Source organism: Perognathus longimembris, chromosome 8, assembly GCF_023159225.1.
Source record: "Perognathus longimembris pacificus isolate PPM17 chromosome 8, ASM2315922v1, whole genome shotgun sequence".
In the NCBI taxonomy this organism is placed as follows: domain Eukaryota; kingdom Metazoa; phylum Chordata; class Mammalia; order Rodentia; family Heteromyidae; genus Perognathus; species Perognathus longimembris.
The window spans coordinates 10,218,594-10,245,090 of NC_063168.1; the positions used below are offsets into that span (position 1 = coordinate 10,218,594).

A 26,497-nucleotide genomic window follows, 5' to 3' on the forward strand; every position below is an offset into this window, starting at 1 on the left:
TCTGATAACAGTTGCCCCCAGTGCTTGAATATTGTGGGTATTTGTGGTGAAAAGGAGGTTGGGGTTTGGCTGAATTTCACCTTAAAGTAAATGATCCCCTTTGTTCTCACATTTAATTACTGGTACATTTAATGACTCTCCTTGTTATACTTTTATCACTTAGGCTCAGAATTTTGAATCTGCTTATTAAATGTTGATCATTAATATTTGGACAACCTTTCAAAAACAGGATGGAGGGGCTGGGGATATAGCCTAGTGGCAAGAGTGCCTGCCTCGGATACACGAGGCCCTAGGTTCGATTCCCCAGCACCACATATACAGAAAATGGCCAGAAGCGGCGCTGTGGCTCAAGTGGCAGAGTGCTAGCCTTGAGCGGGAAGAAGCCAGGGACAGTGCTCAGGCCCTGAGTCCAAGGCCCAGGACTGGCCAAAAAAAAAAAAAAAAACAGGATGGATTTTGTCACATATGCTTTTAAGACAGCTGTCTGTCCTTAAAATAAGTAAAATTTTTAAACACTTGTTCTTTAACGAAGAGGAGTCATTTTCCCAAGTGTTGTCCCCCCACACCCCCACACCCTGGGTAAGTATCTCTAAGATACTCAGTTTCTAGAGCACATTAATTATTTTGGGCAAGCAGGCAAGGACAAAGGGAGAGAGCTGCTGTTTTTGTTTTGTTGCCAGTCCTGGGGCTTGAACTCAGGGCCTGGGCACTGTCCCTGGATTCTTTTTGTTCAAGGCTAGCACTCTACCACTTGAGCCACAGTGCCACTTCCGGCTTTTTCTATATATGTGGTGCTGAGGATGGAACCCAGGGCTTCATGTATATGAGGCAAATACTCTACCACTAGGCCATATTCCCAGCCCCGTTTTGTTGTTGTTGTTGTTGTTGTTGTTGTTTTTTACCAACAGCAGCTTTTGAGGGAGTATAAGCTTAAAGCAAAGAAGATAGTGCATCTATGTTTCTTTTCTTTTTCTCAGACCTGGGGCTTGAACTCAGGGCCTGGAAGCTGTCTCTGAGCATCTTCGTGCTCAAGGCTAGTACTTTTACCATTTGAGCCACAGCGCCACTTCCAGCGTTTTCTGAGTAGTTTATTGGTTTGTTTTTGTTTTTTTTGGCCAGTCCTGGGCCTTGGACTCAGGGCCTGAGCACTGTCCCTGGCTTCCTTTTGCTCAAGGCTAGCACTCTGCCACTTGAGCCACAGCGCCACTTCTGGCCGTTTTCTGTATATGTGGTGCTGGGGAATCGAACCCAGGGCCTCATGTATACGAGGCAAGCTCTCTTGCCACTAGGCCATATCCCCAGCCCCTGAGTAGTTTATTGGACGTAAGAGTCTCACAGACTTTTCTGCCCAGGATGGTTTAGAACCCTGACCCCAGATCTCAGCCTTCTAAGTAGTTAGGATTACAGGTGGGAACCTACCAGCACTTGGCTGCCTCTGTGTTACATAGCTACTCATTAATACAATGCCTCTCAATTCCTGGCTGCTGTTTCCCATGCTTCATTTTCCCTGATCTATCCTGCTGTTACCAGTTAGTGGTCTCAGAAGTGAAGATCCCAGATTTCCGGTGTCTCAAACAAAGAATTGAATAAAGACAGATAGCTAGACAGCTAGATAGCTAGACAGACATACACAGACCCACAAACACACACACACACAGTGGCAAAGCAAGACGTTTAATAAAGTACACTATTGGGGGGAGATGGCAGGATCTAGCTAGATAACTCAGTAGCAAGCATTTGGTTATAAAAATTTCAGCTTTCTAGGGCTTGGAGAGTATGGGAGGAGACTTTTAGACATGATCTGCCATGTACAAGGTTGCCATAACATAGCTTTAAGTATATGTGTGTGTATGTATTTGTGTGTATATATTTATATGTATATTTGTGTTTGTATGAAATGCATGTATATGCATGAAGTAGGAGTTGGTTGTGCAAAGGTCAGGCTAAGGACTCAAACGTTTCCACTGGGAAGTTGCCTAATTTGGTTCATCTACTTTTAGAACTTTCAGAAGTTTTACTACCCCTAGGGAGAAGTCCTAAGGGCAAACTGATCACTAATTTCCATCGAGAGGAAGTGGCCCTGGCAGGCACTACAGAGGAGATCGGACTCTTGGGTGTCTCCTAGAGCTTGACTAGGAGAGAGGAGTTGGTATCAGCTTTCTTTCCCTTATTTCTAACCTGCCTCAGTGAGACTAATTTGCTGGAGAAAATCTGAGACATGACCAGACACCTATAGGGCTTATGCCTATAATCCTAGTTGCTCCAAATGCTGAGATCTAATGATTGCAGTTTGTAGCCAGTAAGACTCTTATCTTCAGTTAGCCAGGAAAACAAAACAAAACAACTGCAAAACTCTTGGCCTCTAACTTGGATGAAGAAAGAGAAAGTCATTTTGCTAAATTACATACTTTCCCTAGCTGCTGAGTGAGGCCTGAGGCAAAGAACTGTGAGAAGAATTAATCAGTGGCTATTATCTCCCTATGATTCTTTGCATTCCAATGAAATGCTCAGAATTTGAATCTCTATAAGAGTCAAAGGGAATGATGACGAAGATGAGGATGAAGAGGCAGAGGGTAGAGACTCTCCCCACCTCACCTACCAGTCTAGCCTCTTTGCTTCATCATTATTATAGTATAAAACAAAGGCATCTCTTATGCTGATACAGGATGGGGATCTCCTACTCGCCCAATGAGGACTGGAATTGCACTGCTTAAGAACTGCTAGAACCCAAATGTGGTTGGTTCACACCCATAATTCTAGCTATTCAAGAGGCTGAGATCTCACATTGCAGTTCAAAACCAGCCTGGGCAGGAAAATCCATGAGACACGTCTCCAATTAACTATCAAAAAGCCAGAAGTAGAGTGTTATGCCAGATTTCCAGTCCCCAAAGACCACCAAGGAGCCGATACCAATGCAAACGCACGAGAGTCTTTATTGTGAGCTCAAGCTCGACCCAGCGGATCTGGACTGAGAGCCCCGACCCTCAGATAGGCAGGGTTTTTATTGTGATTACAACAGGGGCAGGGTATTTCCAACTTGGCAGATACTTGATTGGATGGCATTTAGCAAGCATGTCTTGTCCTACTTCTATTGGCTATCTACCCTTTCAGTTACCTATTTTGGCTTTGATATCGGGAACTGGCCTCAATATCAGGAATTGACAACAGGTGGTCACGTAGCACTGATGCAGGGGGTTAATGCAGGGGGTAGAGCAAGTCACAAATGGGTTAAGCAAGCCGTTTACAGATGCAGAACATTGCGGTCAGGCTGACCTAGTACCAACTTTATTTTAACAATTGAGACCATGTTTCCCCATTACCACTAAGCAAGCTTGAGTGGGCTAGAACAATCCAGTACTCAATCATAAGTAAACCAACCCAACAGTTACCATGGCATTTCTACTACTATTATGGTTATTTCTATAGTCTATGACTATGATCATTTTTTACTGTCCGTTACCATGGTTGCTACCCAGGTATAGAGGGGAACAAGTGCTCCCTACATTTTTAAATGTCAAACTACAAGAAAGTAGTCTCACGGGTAGGGGTGCAGCCCTCTAGCATGGAGTCATCACCAGGGTTTAGAAGCTGTTATAATTTTAACACTAAAATTTATATTTAGTTACTCCAGTTTTCAGGTCAACCCTAACAAGAGCTGTGGCTCAAGTGGTAGAGTGCCAACGTTGAGCAAAAACCCTAGGAGATTGTTATGCCCAAGTCGCGAGACAACCACCAAGAAGACCACCGAGAGCCAGACGTTCTGAAATGCAAAAGCAAGGCTTTATTCAGGCGGGCTGCAGCTTGGGCCTCGTCCTACACTCCGATGCAGCGGAGGTTAGGAGGAAGGCCCTGAGCTGAAATGTCACAGGGCTTATAAAGGCAAAAAACCACAAAGTTACAGCAATCAGGTGTTCAAGCAAGATTAGGATACGGGTACAAATCTGATTGGCTCAGGGCTAGAGACATTCTGGGGCAGTTAGAGTTAAGCATTCCCAGGCGGTTAGAGTTAAACAGGGAGTTTCCTGACCGGCTGGGCCCTAATAAGCTTGTTCTGCTAGCCGGGATAATTGGTGGCCTGGGTTACTCATAGTTTAAACAGTCAACAAAATGGCTACTGCCTCAAAAATGGGGTTTACTTCAAATCTACGAGATAACATTCAGGCTCTGTGTTTAAGTACTAGTACCGGCACATGTGAACACATACACACAGGCGTGCACACATACACACTCAGAATTGCTAGATATTATAAAACATTCTTTCCTTTCAAACAATTGCCCAGTGAAAGTCTGACTGCCTGGATGATGAGACTCTAGTTGATTAGTCAACGTCAGAAAAGACATCCTTAGTCCTTAACTTCACAGCCAATGCACCAAATACATTACCACAAAGTTTAGAGTAGCTCAACAATATTAGTAGTTGAATCTGGCCAGAGAAGAATTCAGACAAAACTTGACCTTAAAAAAAGTGATAGGGCTGGGGATATAGCCTAGTGGCAAGAGTGCCTGCCTCAGATACACAAGGTCCTAGGTTCGATTCCCCAGCACCACATATACAGAAAACAGCCAGAAGCAGCGCTGTGGCTCAAGTGGCAGAGTGCTAGCCTTGAGCGGGAAGAAGCCAGGGACAGTGCTCAGGCCCTGAGTCCAAGGCCCAGGACTGGCCAAAAAAAAAAAAAAAAAGTGATAGAAAAGGTTGTTAGGAGAGAAATATGGCAGAGAATGAGCATGTAGCATAGACATGCCACAGGAAAGGCAAGACTTCAGCTGACATCTTCCCAATTATGCAGGCAGGCCTTGAGTTAGTAAGAACCAAGATCCTGGAAAGAGCTTTGATTGGTGAGTCTTTGTTTTGTTACCTGTAAAGTTGTGATGTCAAAGATTTACAGTACCATCCTTTTTTTCTTCATTCTTTTGTCCTTACTTCCTTATTCTTTTGTAATCTCCTGCCCCATTATCTGACAGGTTTTGGTTTATCAGTTTATCCTGCCATCTGCAAATGGCCAGATTGGCGGCTTTTCTACTAATTCATATCAGTAGGGTGCCATTGCTCTGACAGTAACTGAACCTGAGAAAAATTAGCACTTTTACTGAAACTGTGTTTTTAGACCCAAGGCCCAAAGTCCAGGAGTCCCAGGTCTAGGTATGTATCCCCTTTTACCAAAGGAAGAGAAATAGCAAAGGGCAGAGAAATGATTTATTCCATGGCAATCACAAGAAGACAGCACTTCCGCCCATCCTCAAGGCATTGGCTTCAGGTTAAATAGGGACAATTGGGGGCAAGGGGCGCATGCACCGAAAACAGTCTCAAGTTATGGGTGTGGCCTCGTTGACCCTTAGCTCTGCTTTTGTGTCCTTGGAGGAGTTCCGGAGAAGTTGGGACTTTTCCTGTTAGGATAGAGCAGGAACAGGTTGTCTGGCAGGTCCTCTCTGAAGCTTTAAGAAGAAGGCATTGCCTGAGGGGTAGCTTACCTCCCACCACAAGGTGCTTATTGGTGAATTTTCTTTTTCCTGGAGCCCAAGGTTGTTATAAAGCAACTGAAGCAGATCAAAGGGCACAGATACAAAGTCAGGGTGAAGGTCTTGCTTGTCCCCTCTTGGCTCAATCTTATTATGTATCTGAAAATGGAATATGAAGGATTAACTCCCGCCTTATTCCCCCAGGTGAAGCAAAACACCAGGTGTGCTCTCATGTGCTGGTCCATAGGCAGGTCACTCCACCCTCGATTTAGCTGAAAACCCCCAACCCAAGTGGAGCATTCCATTCTGGGCCTGGCCAAGGATACTACGCTGGGGGCCCCCAAGAGACCATAGCCTGTTTTCTAATTTTCTGCTTCCTTGTTAAGACTGATATATAGATGGCTTTCTGATTGGAAGGTCACCTTTCTGTTCCCAGTGTGGTTGTAGCACTTAAGATTTGCTATCCAGCCTTACTTCCTGTTTTTTTTTAAATTGTACTTAACTGGTATCTTACTTTTACGTGTGTGTTTGTATGCCAGAACTGGGACTTGAACTCAGGGCCTGGGCGCTATCCCGTAGCTTTTTCACTCAAGGCCGACATTCTGCTATCTGAGCCCCTCTTCCCCTGCTGGCTTACTGATAGTTAATTAGATATAAGAGTTCCATGGAGTCCCCTGTCTCCGCTGGCTTTGAACCCAAATCATCAGATCTCTATCTCCCGAGTAGCTAGGATTACAGGCATGAGCCACCCATGCCCGACTTCCTTTCTCATTCTTTTGTAGCCTCTTACCCCATTTTGTTGTCAGACAGGCTTGGGTTTCTCAGCTTATTCTGCCATCTGCAAGTTGTACGATTCTGCCATCTGCAAGTTGTACGGGTCACAGTTCCCTGATGATTTGCACTTCTACAACTCCTATTACTAGGAGACGAGCCAAGTTATTGCAGTTATTTCTTCACGTCTCATGTGTTGTGACTACCCCTGGACGGTTTCCATCGCTTTTTCTGTACGCGCCTCTACTGCTGCTGCTGACTGCTCCAACAGGACAAATGACCTCACAGCCAGCTGTCCACACAGTGATGACACCCCCCCCCACCCCCACCCCAGGGCGCACCGGGAAAGAGGACCCGAGGGGTGCAAGGTGTGGTTCATCCTGACTTGGCTACAGACTCCATTCTCCATCCTGCATGACTCCAAATGGAGTCATAAGTGTCATGCTTGCCCCAGAGTAACCCTGGGAGTTCCTGCAAACTATAAAGTTGTCAGACCGAGAGAATGTGGAGCTTAGAACACACACTGCTGTCAGGAATGTGCCTGACCCTTGGGTAGATACTAGCTAGCTTAGGAGGTGACAGGTACTTCCAGCCAGGATGAAGTTACTTGTGACCTAACCAATACAAAAGCCTCTCACACTGGTCTTGCTGCTGCTGTTGGGGACCCTGTAGCTGAGCACCCCAGTAAACTCCACTCTGGGCAGCCCTGGGTCTGTCTGCCTCTCTCTTTGGCCTTTTTTTTTTTTTTTCTCTCCCTGGGGATCCTTTACTTTTTTTGTAAATTTTTTTATGGTAAAGGTGAAGTACAGAGGGGTTACAGTTATATACGTCAGGTACTGAGTACCTTTCTCTTGGAATAATGTCACCTCTTCTCTCATTCTGTCTGTTTTTTCCTCCCAATCTTTCTTTGGTCTTATGGTACCTTGGGGCTGACTTTCAACCTCAGACCAGGATGCTTTGGAACAGGCCTATAAGGAGCAATTGAGGTTCCACAAGCTCATAAAGTGTGGCTCTAATCCAAAAGGATTCATGCCTGAATGAGATGGGAGAGAAGATGGGGGAATAATGTTCTGTCTCTGTTTCTCCACCCTGCCCACCACACACAAGAAGGAAAGAACTGTGCAGGAATGTAGCTAGCAAAAACATCTTCAAAAAGAACCAACTTGGGGCTGGGGATATGGCCTAGTGGCAAGAGTGCTTGCCTCCTATACTTGAAGCCCTGGGTTCGATTCCCCAGCACCACATATACAGAAAATGGCCAGAAGTGGCGCTGTGACTCAAGTGGCAGAGTGCTAGCCTTGAGCAAAGAGAAGCCAGGGACAGTGCTCAGGCCCTGAGTCCAAGGCCCAGGACTGGCAAAAAAAAAAAAAAAAAGAACCAACTTGATGGGAACCTTGAGGATGATCTTCTAGTATCCAGAACTATGAAAAATAATTTTTGATTATTTTTCACCACTTAGTATTAATGTCTCAAACTGACTGTGTATGTGTGAAAGTTATATTTTTAGGATTTATAAATATTCTCACTTTTTTTTTGGTACAAGGTAAGAACTCAGGGCCTTGTACTTGCTTGGCTTGTTTGTTCAGCTAGTGCTATACTACTTGAACCATGCTTCCAATCTTGACTTTTGCTGGTTATTTTGGAGAGGGAGCCTCTTGGACTTTTCTTCCCCAGGCTGGTTTAGAAATGTAATAATCCAGATCTCAGCCTTCTTAGTAGCTGGGATTACATGTATAAGCCACCAACATCCCTGCTGGTATTGTCTACTGTTTGTTGTTGTATTTACCAAATTTACTGATCTTGGATAAAATATGGATGTTAAATATTTAGTAGATTAATAGGACCCTTATTGGACAATTCTACTTATATCTCATGCAGATTAGGGATGATAAATGTGGCCCTACTATGCTCAGAATTTTTTATTGGTTAACATGATGGTCCTGGACTAAAATCTTCTTGATTCTTAGTGTTCTGAAAAGCTAGGATTATAGCATGATCTAATCCTATTATTATTATTATTTTGGTGGTACTGGGATTTGAACATAGGGACTCAAGGTAGGCAGGCACTCTACTACCTGAACTATGTTCTCATCACCTTGTTAGTTCATTTTTTATCAACTCTTAAATGTTTCTATTGTCACTGGATTTTTTTTTGTTATTGTTATAAGGAGTTGTACAAAGAGGTAACAATTTCATAAGTCAGCCAATGAGTACAATGTTTCTTGGATAATGTTACTTCTTCCTTCATTTCCTCACTCCTGTCCCTGCCCATACACTTCTTAGTTCATTTTTTATACAGTGTATATTGAATACTACGGCTGCACTTGTTCACTTTTCCTCCCTCCCTTCTTGTATTCCACTTATGCCTCCCAAAATAGTTTGGAAAAAAAAAAAAAAAGAACAGTAACAACAAAAGCAAACAACAATACCACCACCAACAACAACAATAAAAAACATGTTTCTGTTTCTTGGAATTCGTTTTGCTAGGAAGTTCAGAGGAGTTACTACTTGTAACTCCACTAGTCTGTATATTTTTGTGTGTAAATGCTTAGAACTCTATATAAGTTGTCATGTCTAGTTGAGTTTTAGATCTAGCTTCCACAAATGAGAGCAAACATGTGCTCTTTGTCACGCGGTGTTTGGCTTCCTTCGGTTAATATGATTTGTTCTAGGTCCATCCATTTCCCTGAAAATGACATCATTTTATTCTTTCTAATGGAAGAGTAAAATTCCCTTGTGTATACATACCACATATTTTTTATTCACTCATCTATTGTAGGACATCTGGGCTGTTCACATAACTTTGCTATTGTGAATAGTGCAGCAATGAACATGGATGTGCTATCATTGGGTGTTTTTTTTTTTTTTTGTAAGTCATGGGGCTTGAACTCAGGGCCTGGGTGCTGTCCCTGAGATCTTTTGCTCAAGGTTAGAGCTCTACTTTGAGCTACAGTGCTACGTCTGGTGATCGATTGGAAATAAGAATCTCATGGACTTTCCTGCCTGGGCTAGCTTTGACCCTCAGTCCTCAAATCTCAGCCTCCCGAGTAGCTAGGATTACAGGGATGAGCCATCAGTGCCTGGCCACTTTAAAAAAAAATTTTTTTTTTTTTTTGTAGTGCTAAGGATAGAACCTGGATGTGCTAGGCAAAGCTTACCACGGAGCTACATGCCCAAACCCTCATTGCTTGTGTGTGTGTGTGTGTGTGTGTGTGTGTGTGTGTGTGTGTGTTGGGCTTAGCTTTTTCACTCAAGGCTGTGCTCTACTACTTGAGCCATTGCTCTACTTCCAGCTTTTTTTCAGATCTCAGCCTCCTGTGTTGCTAGGATTACTCTGTGAGCCACCAGTGTGTGTTTGTCATTGCTTGTTAGAGTGGAATTCAGCTAGACACAGGTGATGCTATCCTATAGCAGTACATTTGAGGACTGGCTAATCAGATGATCACGTTTTCCTATTCAGTCAGTTACCAGAGGCCATATTTCTTTGAAAAGCCCTTTCGTTTCAACTTCAATCTTCACTTTCATCAATGTGTCCAACAAAATGGATCTGCTAACAAAGCCTGACATGGTTGATTCTGTATTTACTACCTTATTCAAGGAAGTATTTATCTGGTTGCTTTGAGCATTGTACAAGTGTTCCCCATTACATAGCTAAGGCAACGCTGTGAGTCCAATGGAACAAAGACTGAAGAGAACTTGACATCTAACACGTGGTTGCATTTAGTGAAAGGTTAAAAACATTTTTTTTCTGGTTCACTGACTCATGTTGAGCAATCCTAAGGGTAGTTTACATTCTTTACTTCAGTGTAGTTTAAAATTAAATAAATAATCAATAAGGTAGAATTCCCAAAGAGTGAAATATAAATGTTCACAAAGTATGGGACTCTGGTAGTCTATAGAACAATGTAGCAGGCGTATATGCTACATTAAATTTATAAGAATAAAGAAAGCTTGGGATCTTGTTCTCCCAGCCATCTAGGAGGGTGACATCTGAAGATCTGATTCCAAACAAGTCCAGGCAGAGAAGTCAAGAAGACTCAGATCTCCATTTCACCAGCAAAAAGCTGAAAGTGGAGAGGTGGCTCAAGAGGCAGTGTGCCAGGCTTGATCAGGAGGCCAAGCGAGTGTGAGGCCCTGAGTTCACACACATACACACACGTACACACACACACACAGCTTAGAAAAGAGTAGTGTAATAATTGAAGCAATCTGAAGCCCACACTGGTACTAAATGGTGTGCTCTTTTTGGGTGAGAGCATGATGGTTAATTCAGGAAATTTCAACCTCAGTTGCTTTAGATGGCTCGCTGGTATACAAACCATGTTGTCTAGCTAGATGCTTGTGGCTCATGCCTGTAATTCTAGCTACTCAGGAGGCTAAGATCTGGAGATTTCAGCTCAAAGCCAGCCCAGACAGACAAATCCTCTAGACACTTATCTCCAATTAACCAGCAAAAAACTGGATGTGGAAGCATGGGCCTTGTGTTAGGGTGCCAGCTTGAGCCAAAATGCTATGCAGGAGTATGAGGCCCTCAGTTCAAGCCCCATTACTGGCACAAAAACAAGCCAATCATGATTTCTATTCTTTACCAAATAACCAAAATAGTATTTAGACCTGCACTAAGCAAATCTATGGGTGGTTTACATTAGTTGTTTTAGTGTGCATTGAGATTAAATCAATAAGAAACAATAATAGTGAAATACAATTTTTCATGAAGTATGAGACTGTGGCAGTCTGGAGAACAATGTCACCGTGTGTCTCCTACAGTATGCATATTTAGAAAATGTCTATATTTGGTGGTGGTGTAATGGGATCTTACTGTAAACTAAAACCTTCTGTTGAGTACTGGACATTGTCCAGTATTTAATTCATATGATTCATTCCGAGTTTCTGACTGAGATCTTTCTCTTGGACCATACTTATTTCTCCTGAGGCCCATAAAATATTCAGCTAACATAATTTTGTTCCTGGAAAAAGACAAGTCATTCAGACCAGCTGTCAAATTATCTTTTATATTATGGCTTTGAAATATTTTTTGGTGCCAGTGTTGGGGCTTGAACTCAGGGCCTGGGCCACTGGGATCAGTTTTGAAATAATTTAAAAAGACCTCCTTTGTTCTAGAACTGCTCAGTCTGACATTGTACCACAGTCGCATGTGGCTAGTTGAAAGACTAAAATGTATTTTAGTCCACATTGAGATGGACTACAAGTTAAAAAATATACACAAGATTTACATTTTCTAAAATAGTGTAAAATACACCAATATTTTATTGCACGTTGAAATTTTAACATTGAGAACATACTGGTTTAAATAAAATATATTGTTCAAATTCCTTTTACTTGTTTGTTTTTTGGGTTGCTGTTCTGTGCCAGTCTTGGGTTGGAACTCAGTGCCTAGGCACTGTCCTTGAGCTTTTTTGCTAAAGATTACTGCTCTACCATTTGAGCCACAGCTCCACTTCTGGCTTTTGGATTTTTTTTTTTTTTTTTTTTTTTTTTGCCAGTCCTGGGCCTTGGACTCAGGGCCTGAGCACCATCCCTGGCTTCTTCCTGCTCAAGGCTAGCACTCTGCCACTTGAGTCTCAGCGCTACTTCTGGCCATTTTCTGTATATGTGGTGCTGGGGAATCGAACCCAGGGCTTCATGTATACGAGGCAAGCACTCTTGCCACTAGGCTATATCCCCAACCCCTTTTGGATGTTTAATTGGAGATAAGAGTCTCACACACGTTCCTACCAAGGTTGGCTTTGAACCTTTATCTTCAGATTACAGTCTCCTGAGTAGCTAGGATTAAAGCCATGAGCCACCAAGGCCCAGCATGTACTTCTTAATACTTATTCAAATGTGTTGAAAGCTAACATCCACACAGAAGCTGGCACAAATGTATATTGATTGATTTGTACTGGTCCTGGGGCTTGAACTCATAGCCCGGGTGATGCCCTGAGCTTTTGCGCTCCAGGCTAGTGCTTTGAATTACGACAGCTCTACTTCAGCTTTCTGGTGGTTAAGTGGAGTTAAGCATCTCATGGACTTTCCTGCCTAGGCTGGCTTCACCTAGGATCTTCAGATGGCAGTTTCCTGAGTAGCTAGGATTACAGGTGTGAGCCGCCAGCACTTGGCTGGCTCAGGGTTCTTTATACCCCACAAATAACCAAGAAAATGTGTGTTTTCATGAGGCTTTTTAAAAATTACATTAACAAAAACACCTAAGGAAAAGTTAAGTAAAAGGTAGCCATTCATAGACTAATGGAAGTATATGAGTGATAATTGGTCCAGTCCCATGACTCGTAGTTTAAAAAAGCATGAAAAAGCTGGACACCATGCCTGTGAAGCTCTGGACTTGGGAAGCAGCCCCAGGCAGAGAAGTTGAGGAGACAGAGCAATTCCTAAGCCACAGCTGGGCAATGTCTTGAGCTTTTTCCTTCATCTGAAGCCACGTGGTGGGAGGCTGTGGTTGGGAGGATGGTAGTTCCAAGCAAGCCAGCGCAGAAAAGCTTTCCAGATCCCACCTCTCCGGAGGGAAACTGAGCCAGGGCGGCCACACGGCTCGTCATTCCAGCAATGGCAGGGAGTCCGTCGACCCGAGGATCCCAGTTCAAGAACGCCCCGTCGTCCCGAGACGGCTCTCTTCCTCAGAACATGCAGCTTCTCGTGACGCAACAGGCAATGATTTCCCCAAGTTTTCTCCGGGATAGACACGGGTCAGCCACAGGAGCTGGGCCACCCTGATAGCGCATTCATTCCACGGGCGGCCTCACCCCCACGACCACGACGACCACGTCTGTCTGTCTGTCTGTCTGCTTGGAAACCACTCGCTGGGAACCGCGTACGCTGGAAGGAGGTCAAAGTTAACTTGGCTCCGGGCGCCGACTCCCGTCAGAGCCCGCGAACGCGGCGCCGACCGAGCCTTTGTGGGGGACGCAGAGGGTGGAGCCAAGCTCAAGTCGGGGGCGTGGCCTCTGGGGGCGTGGCCAGGGCCCTGGCGGGGCGGGAAGCGGCAGGCCCCGCCCCCAATCCCGCGCGCCCCCGTGCGGCCAGCGCCGCCCCTTGCCAGCCCCGGGCTGGCGGGAGGCGGAGGCGGCGGCGGTGGCCTCTCCGCCCCAGGCCCGCCTCTCCTTCCTGTTCGAGACCCGCCCGCCGGTCCGCAGCCGTCCGCAGCGGCCAGGGACGAGGTCGCGGCCACGGCGGCAGCGGGAGCCCAGGTGCCCGAGAGACGCGGCGTGGGACTGTGGAGAGATGCTGGGCGTGGCGGCCGGAATGACCAACAGGTTCGTGCGTCCCGCCGCCGCCCGCCACGTCGGCCGCTTCTCCCCGCGGGCCTCGCGGGGCCTAGCGCGGGCCGGGCCCGGCCGGGGCGGGCGGGCCTTCCCAGCCCCGCGGCCTCGCGCGCCGAGCCCCGGGCGGCCTGGCTGGCCCCGGAGTCCCGCGGCGACCTCCGCTCGGGCGTCCCGAGCGGGGCAGCTGGGAGGGCAGACGCCGCCGGGGGCGGGGGGGTGGGGGGCGAGGCGATCTGCGTTAGTCCGGTCCCAACCCGGCCCTCAGAGCTCCTGGAGGCCGGCGGGTTCTAACCTCTCCGCGGGGCTCGGGCGACCGTGCCCGCTGAACGTCCAGAAAGACTTCTCCATTCATTGGATCCACTCGTGAAGCGTTAGCACGCCCAACGCCCGATCGTGCACCAAAAATTAGACGAGCACGCCTTGCCAAGGGCCTTCCACATCCAGCTCGGTACAGCAGACAACTGGATTCTCCTGGTTGTTTTTTGTTTGTTTGTTTGTTTGCATTTGGTTTGTCATGTGATGTTTTGATTGACTAAATGAAGGGAATCTGGACTCACACAGATAGATACCCGTGGTTGAGAAGAGAGAGTTTTCCCAGGAAAGTGTGGGTATTCCTGGTGACGACACCCAAACTTGTGAAGTGGTTGTTTTCTTACAGGTTACTTAGGGTGTGACATTTGAAGCAGGATCCTTGCGCTTTTCACAGTTAGTTTAAAAATTCCTTCGTCTGCCTTGCAGTTTGAATGGACCTGTTACCCGTCGTAATCTCTTTTGTTGGACATTTTGGGAAACTATCGGCCCTCTGCATTAGGCAGATTGCAAGTACTAACTCATTTCATTAATCTCACCAAATAACATCTGTTAAAATCGCTACTGGTGTCATGAAGGTCTTTAAGTATTGGGAGGCTTTCAAACTCAACACTGATACAAGTTTTCCAGCATTGCAATGTTCGGCGGAAAGCTGGAATTTTCTCCTCCAAAGTGATAGGCTTAAACTTAGTTCCAAGGAAATGCCTGCCAAATGTAAGTCTAATTCATCGGCGTTTTCGTTCTTTCAATGAAAGTGCTATGAGAAAAGCTCGTGGCTTAATCATGCATCCACTTCTCCATTAGCCCGTTTGCTTTCTTATGCAGAAGGGCTTTATGTATACCTGGCATTTGACTTCTGGTAACAAGAAGGAAGGTCAGGAGTTAATAACAATAATTAGTACTGACTGTGAAGCTGATAAGGAATTGAACATATTTGGACGATACAAGGAATAATGGATATGCAACACAAGCAAAGAATAGAACATGATTATCTCATTTGGAGCCCCTCAAGTCTCTCCCTGACCCAGTGTCCCTCCTTGGTCCTAACCCCTTCTCACCCTGAATTTCCCCTTGGCAATCCCTTATTTTTAATTCACTGCTTATTTTAAGTTCATTCATTCTGTTAGGCAGCCATTACTATAAGAAATCTCCAGAACACAGGCCTGGGTGTATGGCAGATGGGGTGGTACATGCCTGTAATCCTAGTTACCTGGAAGGTGGGAGGGACAGGTAGGATGGCACTTTGAGGCAAGGCCCCATTTCAATCAACAAACCAGGCATGTTGGTTAATCTGTAATCTCAGCTACTGGTAAGCATAAATAATAGCGTTGTAGTTTCCAGCCAGCTCTGGGAGAAAATTTGAGATTCTTTCCAGAAATTAACCCAAAGCAAAAAAGGCAAGTAGTAGAATGCCTAGCATAAGAGTTCAATCCCTAGTATTGCCCCAAACAAACCAAAACAAAAAATCTAAAATGCAGAACTCAAACTCTGTACCTATTGAACAATATCTCCCCATTCCTTCTTCCCAGCTAATGGCAACCACCATTGTACTTTCTGTCTCTGTGATTTTGACTCTAACTCATTTAAGTGTAATCACAGTATCTGTTGCATATATCCTAGTTTGTTGCTTTTTTTTTTTTAAAGTTTGTTGCTTTTTATTGCTGAGTAATAATCCATGGTATAAAACAATTCACTCACCTGGAGGACATTTGGGTGTTTCCAGTTCTGGGAAATTAAGAATAAAGATTCTCTTAATGTTCCTGGACAGGTTTTAATGTGAACTGTTTTCCTTTCTCTAGGGTAAGTATTCAGGAGTGTGCAGTTGCCAGGTTATAATTGTATGTTTAGGGTTTTAAAAATTGACAGATTTTCCAGAGACTGTTGCATTTTCTCAAGGTGATGCATTTTCTAAAGGTGATGTTGGTATTATTTTCCTGCTAATTCAGGAAGGAAATTGGAAGGTGAAGAAATCTGTTATACTGCCTCTGCCTCCATTACTTTTAAGTGGTCAGGAGTTGTACCCATTGTTGCTTTGCAGTTCACCATGTGTCAACACAGTGCTGAAAGCTACAGTAAACTCCTTTGGGATAGCTTGATATTATTATGAAAATAGTGTTGGTCAAACATAATCCTTGAGAAAGTCTGGGAGACCACCCTTGAGAACCATGAAGACGTAATCCTAAATGGGAATAATGTACATCATTAGGTTATTGTAAAAGAAACATTTACAAAAGCTTCTCTTAAAAATATTTGCCGAATATCTGTTGTAGTGTGTGCTTTCTAATCTTAAGGAGTTCTATTGGGACTTGGTAACTAAGACTTGAAGAATGAGCATGGGAAAAGCAGTCTCTGCCTTTAAGGCTTCTCCCTAATCTTCTGGTCCACATTGCTCTTATAAAGAGGGAAACTGTCATGGCAGGGCGTGCCCTCATAAAACTTCAGTATTCTATGCTTGTTTAAGGAGAAGAGCCAACGAAAATGTCAGCCGAGAAAAGACCCCTGGGGTCTGTTCTGTGCCCAGCAGACTTAAAAAAAATTATCCACCAGGATTTTACTGTCTGGATTTTATTTTATACTCTAACCCTTTTTCCTTTGTAGGAGCCTCTTGGCCTATCTTCTGGGTAGCTCTTTCTCTGACTAAGTATGAATGTGTCAGAACCCCTCCCTGGGCAGAGAAACTCAGCAATGTGAGAAATCAGTGCTAGAGAGTAGAGCTTTCCTCTGCCTGTTTCTGTTTTCAGTAACATTGCATTTGTTTAGAGATAATATTTAAATAAATCTCAGTATAGATCATATGCTTGGCTTAGGTTTGTACTTAAGTGGAAGGGAAAACATTGCAAACTATTTGTCAGTTTTACAGATCTTGTGACTAAGCCTTTAAGTGTGGTTTGCCACCTGAGGGAATACTTATATTACATGTTGGATTGTTGCCTTTTTGTCTTCCTAAGTTAAGATTCTGGAACAACTGTACTACTTCTTGCAATGTACTGTGCCTCTGCAGTTTATCCTCCTCATCCTGATCATATTATCCTTTTTATTTGATTGCCTCTGACATTTACTCACTGGATCGTATCGTGTGTGTGATAGTAGTCATGGGGACATTTTTTCTGTGTCATTTTCATGTTGGAATACATTTTAGAGCTTGATAACTCTGAAGTGACATTTAACAAAGACATGGAAGATGCAGGTAGAACAAGCTCTGAACAGTGCGTTCTTGTGAAGGATATATATTAAAAGTAGTGTGAGTACATGTGAGGGCAGTAGGAGATGTAGGAGCCAGTATTAGGATGTCCACGACTCTGGACCGTACCAGTTTCTGAGGGTCAGGTAAGATGAAGTAAGATATAAGACAGGCATTTCCAAACATGTGTCTTTCAGGTGATTGGATTTCTTTTGGTTCCTAAAGTATGTTCTTGGGGGCGTGGTATTTCAGACACATATTCTAATTCAGACACATACTGTAATTCTTCCTCCTCAGAAGCTTAGGACATCTCTTTCACTCATGTCTAGTGTTTGCGCATGGTACTGTCTGAGAGATCCCCTTCTATTTAGTCTCCTCCTCCTCCTCCTCCTCCGATTCCTCCTCCCTTCTTCCTTCTCCTTCTCCCTTCTTCCTCCTCCTCCTCCCTTCTTCCTCCTCCTCCTCCCTTCTTCCTCTTCCTTCTCCTTTTTTCTCTCTCTTGGTACCAGGGATTTTCCTCAGGGCCTTATGCTTGCTTGACTTGCTTACTTGGCTGACACTTTACCCTTGAGCTATACCTACAGCCTAGTTTTTTGTTTTGTTATTGTTGTTTTGCTGATTATTTTGGAGATGGAGTCTAGTGGACTTTTGTGCCTAGCTGGCTTTGAACTGTAATCCTCTAGATCTCTTCCTCTTGAGCATGTAGGATTACAGATGTGAGCTATTGGCATCTGGCTTGATAGTCTTCTTTACTGATAAATCAGTGAAATGATAGGTATTACTAACTGCTTGAACAGATTGTAAATTTGCCATTGGGAAGTATTTTATTTTATTTTGCCAGTCCTATGGCTTGAACTCAGGGCCTGAGCACCGTCCCTGGCTTCTTTTTGCTCAAAGCTAGCACTCTATCACTTGAGCCACAGCACCACTTCTGGCTTTTTCTGTGTATGTGGTGCTGAGGAATCGAACCCAGGGCTCCATGTATGCGAGGCAAGCACTCTACCGCTAGGCCATATTCCCAGCCCTGTCATTGGGAAGTATAATATTTATTTTGCTTGTGTTCATTTAATTTTTTTGAGATGAGGTCTTGGTTATATAGCCTAGGCTAGTCTACTATCTAAGTAGCCCAGGCTGGCCTTGACTCCACTTTTCTGCCTTGTCCTTTCAAATGCTGAAATTACAGGTCCAGCTTATATATTTTAAAAGCAGAACATAATACTGCCTCATATAAATCTGCCTTATTAATGAAGTCTTAGAAGAAGGGAGAATGGACATTTGATAGGCAATTATGGCCACAGCTGGTTATTCTTTCTCAATGTAGTAGATTTGAGAGAATTTTTTTTTAAATATACATAGTCCAAATGTAGCTGACGTGGTTAAAGAGGTATGAGACAGTTCCTGTTCTCAAGAATGCTTCCATGTAATGGTTCTTTCATGTCAGTTACCCATTTTCTTCAAGTACCTCTATGCTCATATTACTCATAGTTCTCAGAATGTTAAGTTTCTTTACAGGCGTAGTGACCCACACCTATAAGTCAAGAGACAGATCTGAAGTATTGCAGTTCAAGGCAAAAAGTTAGCAAGACCACATATCAATAAGCTGGGCATGATGGTGCATGCCTGATAGCCAAGATATGTGGGAGGTACAGATAAGCAGGCTCATGCCAGCATCAGGCAAAAACTCAGGACTCTACATGTAAAACACTGAAAGCACAAAAAAAAAAAAAAAAGAAAAGAAAAAAGTATGTAGCTGGGGATATGGCTCAATGGTAGAACACTTGTCTTGTAGGCAAGCACAAGACATTGAGTTTGGATTCCAGTTGCAACAGAACAAAACAAATGAGCTGCACACTGGTGGTTCATGCCTGTGCTCCTACGTACCCAGGTGTCTGACATCTGAGATCGTGGTTCAAAGCCAGCCTGGGTAGGAAAGTCTGTGAGCCTCTTATCTCCAGTTAACCACCAGAATACCAGAAGCGATGCTGTGGCTCAAAAGTGGTAGAGTGCTAGGCTTTGAGCAAAAGAGCTCAGAGACAGTGCCTCATCCCTGAGTTCAAGTCCTGCATGATAAAAACAACAACAATCAACCAAAACAGATGTTTCACTATCCTATCAAATAAGGTAAAAACTACTGAGCCTCTTAATCCAGCCCAAGCCTTTTTTTTTTTTTTGCCAGTCCTGGGGCTTGGACTCAGGGCCTGAGCACTGTCCCTGGCTTCTTTTTTTGCTCAAGGCTAGCACTCTGCCACTTGAGCCACAGTGCCACTTCTGGCTGTTTTCTGTATATGTGGTGCTGGGGAATTGAACCCAGAGCTTCATGTATATGAGGCAAGCACTCTTACCACTAGGTCGTATCCCCAGCCCAGCCCAAGCCATTTTTATAAAGCTTTTGTGGATATACTATTTCCTTAGTTTGTGTTTCTCTAACTCACCACCATCTTTGGACAATAGCTAATGATTTCTTCTCTCAGTGTTGTTTTGTTCATGCTGTTTTCTTTTTTTTTTTTTGGCCAGTCCTGGGGCTTGGACTCAGGGCCTGAGCACTGTCCCTGGCTTCTTTTTGCTCAAGGCTAGCACTCTGCCACTTGAGCCACAGCGCCACTTCTGGCCGTTTTCTGTATATGTGGTGCTGGGGAATTGAACCCAGGGCCTCATGTATACGAGGCAAGCACTCTTGCCACTAGGCCATATCCCCAGCCCCTGTTCATGCTGTTTTCTTAACCTAGAAAACCATCTTCTGGCGGGGCACTGGTGGCTTATGCCTGTAATCCTAGCTCCTCAGGAGGTTGAGATCTAAGGATGGTATGGTTCCAAGCCAGCTCAGGCAGGAAACTCTGTGAGATGCTTACTTCCAATTAACTACCAAAAAAGCCAGAAGTGGAGCTGTGGCTCTAGTTGTAGAGCTAGCCTTGGAGGTTGGGGGGGCGTGGGGAGAGAAGCTCAGGTACAACACCCAGGCCCTGATTTAAAGCTCCAGGCTGACACAGAAAGAAAACCATCTGTGTTTTTTTGGCAGCTGGAACAAAATCACTATTTCTCCCATGACATAACAAATACTGGGGACACGTGTTGGGCTCTCACCATGTCCTAGGAATTAGAGATTCCCCAAGTCACTAATATTGTCCCCCAAAATGTCCAAGGCTTGATTCCAGACAAACCTAGACACAACACTGATATCACTAATACCAATGCCAAAGGAGTTCAAGGTGGAGGACCTAGACTTACATCCTTTCAAGTTTGTAACATGACGCCCAGCATCCTGGGCGTTACGGTGTAAGGGAAGGAAGGCCGAGTAGGGAGTCAAGACATTTTTTCATGCTTCTAGACAGTAATGATCCCACCCCTCCATCATCCCAAGGTTCTTGAAGATGACAAAGGGAACAAGAACTCCCCTGCTCAGTTGTGTTGTCTATTTCTTGGGGGTCAATAGAGGCAAAATGAAGATACTGGATTTCTGTCTCCAGCTAGCAGTACTGAGGCCGTTTACTTGTCACTGAGGTATCAGAGAATGCTAGTTAAAATAGGAAGTTCAGATAAGATTCAGTTACACAGCATAACTTTTTTTAAAAGTCCAATTTCATTTAAAAACCAGTTGTTAAAAAAACAAAAAAACAAATCTGAAATCATTTGTCAGATTAAGAACTAGGAAAATCTTAAAGTGAATGATGAAAGATAGTAAATAGATACCGACACAGATGAAATGTTAGAATTATTTACAAAGATTTTAAAGCCACCATGATTAAAATGTTTCACTGAATGTTCTTGAAGCAAATGTAGAGGCAGAAATTGAACAACTGAGGGCTGGGAATATGGCCTAGTGGCAAGAGTGCTTGTCTCATATACATGAAGCCCTGGGTTCAATTCCTCAGCACCACATGTATAGAAAACAGCCAGAAGAGGCACTATGGCTCAAGTGGCAGAGTGCTAGCCTTGAGCAAAAAGAAGCCAGGGACAGTGCTCAGGCCCTGAGTCAAAGCTCCAGGACTGGCTAAAAAAAAAAAAAAGGGAAATTGAACAACTGAGAAATTCAATATGATAACCAATGAAAACCTTTGTGGATAGGTTTAGTTAATTGAAGGGGCAGAGGAAAGAATCAGTGATAAACAGAATGGTAAAAATAGTAGAAATTATCCATTCTGCACAATAGCAAATAGTCTGGAGGCAGGGACAGTGCAAAGTTCTAGGGACCTGTGTTCATTGTAAAAGAAAAGAAAAAAGACCATTTGTGTCTTTGGTATCTTAAAGAGAAAGGAGAAAGTCCATTTCATTTAGTGTGTTAGATACACCAAATAAAAGACAGATTTTAATAATATAGATTTAAAAAATGACCCAAAGTCTGACAGAATAACTTAAGTGGCCTTTTAGCAAGCACAAGGCCCTGATTTGTAACTCCAGTACCAAACACACACACACATACACACACACACACACACACAAGACCCAACAAAATGTGATCCAACTATAAGCTATGTACAAGAAACTTCCATCTATAACAACATAGGAAAATCAGAAATAGATGGAAAAAGGTACTATTGAAATGCCAAAGGAACTGAAGGAATTTATTAATATTGACCATAGAAGTATCATATAAAGTATAACTTCAGAGAAAAGATGAGACAACACTACACAACGGCAGAACACGCATTCTTCTCAAGTTGCTATGAAACATATACCAAGATAGGCTGTATCATCTGGCTCTTAAACTTTAATAACTTTGGAATTTTCAAACTAGAAAGAAATCAGTACCTAAAGGTGTAACAGGAAAATGGTTAGACAAGTGCAAATGAAACACATATATAATTTATTAGTCAGAGGAAGTCTGAGAATAAACAAATGTTGAGCTAAATGACAGTGGAAAATAAAGCATATCAGAAATTTTAGGACATAGCTAAAGTAGTGCAGGGAGGGAAATTTATAGTTCTAAATGTGTTAGAAAAGAGGAAAGGTCTCATATCAGAAATCTTTTTCTGGCTTAAGATCCTAAAACAATAAAAACTAGAATAAACCTAAGCAGGAGGAGAAAATAAGGAACAGAAATTAAGACATTCAAAATTTTTAAGTCAATGAATAAAAAAACATTTAAAAAAATTTTAAAGTCAATGAAAAGTCACTGTTTCTTTGAAAAGACCAATTAAATTGACAAACCTTTAAGAGACTGACAAAGGGGGAAAATATACAAATCACTGGTATCAAGAATAAAGCAGATGTTATCACTACCCTGCAGATAGCAAATGGTTAATAATGAGTGTTCTGAACAATGCACTTAAATGTTTTACTCAGGTGAAGTGCAGCAATTCCTGAAAAAGCATTACCTATTACAACTCATTTGCTGTGAAATAGAAATTGAATTTATGTCTAAAAGATTCCTAAAAAGGATATCTCCAGACCTTGTGGTTTCACTGGTGAATTCTCCTTTTAAAATAAACAAACAACAACAACAGCACCAGTTTCATAAAATCTCTTTCTGGAAACAGAATATGAAAGAACATTTCCAGATTCATTTAATAAAGCTAAGAGTATCACCTGGGTGCTTGTAGGTTATGTCTGTAACCTAGCTATGCAGGAGGCTGATTGTGGTTCAGACCCAGCCTGTGCGGGAAAGTCTGTGAAAGTCTTACCTCCAATTAACCACTCAAAAACTGGAAGTGGAGCTGTGGCTCAATGGTAGAGCACTGGGCATGGGAGTCCCATAGCCAGCCAAAAAAAAGCGCTAGAGTATCCCAATAGGAAAGCCATAGCATCAAAAAGAAAAGCACTGGGAAATATCTGTAAGGAATATAGATATGTAATTCTTGACAAAATCTTTGAAATCTAATTCAACAATATAGAAAAATAACTAAGGTACACTGTAACAAAGTGACGCTTATTCCAGGAATGCAATCCTACTTCAACATTTGGAAGCCATTTGTAATATGCAATATTAACTGACAAAAGAAGAAAATTTAGTACAGTTGCATCTTAATCTGCAGAGAACATGTTTGATAAAATTCAGTACACATGATTTCAGAAAATAAGAATAGAGCAAAGGAAGTGGTGACATTGTCCAAAAAGAAATGTACTCATTATCTGACTTACGAAACTGTAACTTCTCTGTACATCACCCTTATAGTAACAATTTTTTTTAAAAAAAAGAATAGTATGTGGTAGACAAATTAACGTCCTCTCTCTCCAAAGATTGCCTTGTCCTAATTCTCAGAATCTGCACTCACTCACTTATTGCTGGTTGGAATGTAAATCATGCAACCATTCCAGAAAACAGTTGGCAGATTCTTAAACTAATCGTGCCACTACTGCTGATCATTTTTCCCCGCAAAATGAAGATTTTGTTTACACAAAAATGTGTATGAAAAATGCATGTTTCCATGCATGCTAGAGCTACATCCCAACCCTCTTTGTAATTTTGTTTCCAAATTCCAAAAACAACCCAGATGTCCTTCAGCTGTTAAATAAACAGTTTGGTTAAATGGTTGAACAACCATATCATTGGGTACTAAGCAGAAGAGAAAAGGAGTGAATTATTGTTACTGACACTACTTGAATGGGTCTTAGAGGCATTATATGGAGGGGGGAAGCCATCTCACATCACAACTATATGTTCCATTAAATGATAAGATTATAGACAAGGAAATAGTATGAGTGGTTGTCAGAGGTTAGGAGAGAATGAGGCTAGAGAGGTGGAGCTAGAATGGGAGTAGATTAGTGTGTGGCCATAACTGCAAATATGAAGGACCCTTGTGGTGGAACTCTCCTGTATCTTCCTGTGTGAATGTCAGTATGTGGTTGTGATGTACTGTGGTATTTCATTAGATGTGGTCATTTCAAGAAAATGAATAATGTACAGCTGGGGTCTCTCTATTGTTTCTTTGAACTGCATGTACCCCTGGACTTTAATAAAACAGTTTGCAAAATTGTTTGCCCAAAGTTTATCAGCTTTCTTCCTGCCTGTACCATTGAAAATCATAAAGACAACTACAACCTGTGCATTTTTGGGGGACAATGTATGTTCCTAATTTTCACTGCATCTTTTCGGGGAAATGAGTTTGCTCCATGAATCTTTGTGTCCCAAAATCTGGCAACAATACCTGGTGCACATTAGGTGCTCAGTAAGTAAATGATTGAACTAGTCAATAAGAAAATATTGGGCTGGGAATATGGCCTAGTGGCAAGAGTGTTCGCCTCATATACATGAAGCCCTGGGTTCGATTCCCCAGCACCACATATATAGAAAATGGCCAGAAGTGGCGCTGTGGTTCAAGTGGCAGAGTGCTAGCCTTGAGCAAAAAGAAGCCAGGGACAGTGCTCAGGCCCTGAGTCCAAGCCCCAGGACTGGCCAAAAAAAAAAAAAGAAAATATTGGGCTGGGAATATGGCCTAGTGGCAAGAGTGCTCGCCTCATATACATGAAGCCCTGGGTTCGATTCCCCAGCACCACATATATAGGAAATGGCCAGAAGTGGCGCTGTGGTTCAAGTGGCAGAGTGCTAGCCTTGAGCAAAAAGAGGCCAGGGACAGTGCTCAGGCCCTGAGTCCAAGCCCCAGACTGGCAAAAAAAAAAGAAAAAAAAAGAAAATATTTATCTTCACTTTATTTATTTAATTTTTTTTGCCAGTCCTGGGCCTTGGACTCAGGGCCTGAGCTCTGTCCCTGGCTTCTTTTTGCTCAAGGCTAGCACTCTGCCACTTGAACCACAGCGCCACTTCTGGCCATTTCCTATATATGTGGTGCTGGGGAATCGAACCCAGGGCTTCATGTATAGCAGGCGAGCACTCTTGCCACTAGGCCATATTCCCAGCCTTATCTTCACTTTAAGATTTGGAGATTTGGAAATTTAAAAGATAAATATTGATGGTGAAAATTTAGCAGAGGGAATAGTTGGCGCTTGATCACTAGTGACTCTACTCACTGGATTTTTCATCTGTGGTGCCTAGCACCTGGGGCAAGTTATGACTTTACTGGCTCACTTTACAGTAAAGAAAATGGCAAAGAACCAGGAGTCTCCATTGGTCTATGCTGATAGGAAATTGTGCTCAGATCTCATCTCCGCCTTTGACTCACGCCTGCAATCCTAATTGCTCAGGAAGCTGAGATCTGAGGATCTCTGTTTGAAGGCAGCTGGGCAGGAAACTCTGTGAGACTTTTACCTCCGATTACCCAACAAAAAGCTGGAATGGCCCAAGTGGTAGAGTGCCAGCCTTGAGCTGGAATTGTGCCCAGGCCCTGAGTTCAAGCCCTAGTACCAGGGTGCAAAAATAGACTTCTGAAGCCGGGCATTGGTGGCTCATGACTGTAATCCTAGCTACTCAGGAGGCTGAGATCTGAGGATTGCAGTTCAAAGCCAGCCCAGGCAAGAAAGTCTGTGAGACTCTTACTTCCAGTTAACCAGCAGAAAACCAGAAGTGGCGCTGTGGCTCAAGTGGTAGTGCACTAGGCTTAAACTGAAGAGCTCAGGTATGCAGGAAGATTAAATGATCTATTAAAGTAGTTGTTGAAACTGCAGACTATAAATGTAAGTTTTTTACATTAGTCTTGTCTAATCATTTAAGTAATCTTTGGGACACTGTCCTTTGTGTATATTTTAACTGTTATATCTTTGTTAGTCTGTTACTGCTGCTGCAACAAAATAACCCAGCAGTTTATTTTTCATGTAACACAGTCATAGCAATTTATTTCTCACTGTTCTGGAGGCTAGGAAGTCCAAGATCAGGGCTCCATCATGTTTGGTGTCAGGAGAGAGCCCGGTGTCTGCTTCTAACATGGTTCTTTTCATAGTATTACCACTTGTGCAAGATGGAAGACAAAAAAGAGCTACTTGCTTCCAGCCTTAAATTTTTTTTAAATTGTTATTATAGAGGTGATGTACAGAAGGGTTACAGTTATATAAGTGAAGTAGGTACATTTCTGTTTGGGGAGTTTTGGGTTTGCTTGTTTTTTTTTTTTGGCTGATGGTGGGCCTTCAACTCTGGGCCTGGGTGCTGTCCCTGAGCTCTTCAGCTCAAGGCACAGTGGCACTTGCAGTTTTTTGGTGGTTAATTGGAGCTGAGTCTCATGGACTGTCCTGCCCAGGCTGGCTTTGAACGATGATCTTCGGATCTCAGCCTGCTGAGTAGCTAGGATTACAGGTATAAGCCACCGGCTGGCTAGTACATTTCTTTTTGTACAATGCCACCCTTCCCTGGCACGCTCATGGTTTTTCCCTCCTGTCCTCACCCTCAAGTTGTGTAATTCATTTTCAATATCGTGTCTAATGAGTACTCCTGCATTTGTTCATCCTTTGTACCTCCATTTCTACCCTCCCCTCACTATCCCAAAGTCAGAAAAACGAACAAAGGACAAAAAGAAAATAAAACAAAAGCAACATAACAAAGAAAAATAGCCTTGTTTCTGTTTCCTGGAGTTTCCAGCCCTTTTATAAGGTACTGATAGCATTCGGTGAGGATTAATCTCCTGAAGGGCCCACATCTTGACATTGTTGCATCGGAGATCCAGTTTTAACATGGATTTTA

At 43.2% G+C, this 26,497-nt stretch overlaps 1 protein-coding gene across 1 annotated transcript in view; it reads left to right on the forward strand.

The window, feature by feature from the left end:
- Positions 1-13,334: 13,334 nt before the first annotated feature.
- The window catches only part of Lims1 (LIM zinc finger domain containing 1), a 98,163-nt gene continuing 85,000 nt past the window's right edge, over positions 13,335-26,497 (forward strand). The window contains exon 1 of the mRNA XM_048352489.1: positions 13,335-13,496. Coding sequence (XP_048208446.1) covers positions 13,465-13,496 — 32 coding nt within the window. The 5' untranslated portion in view covers positions 13,335-13,464. The remainder of the gene's footprint in view (positions 13,497-26,497) is intronic.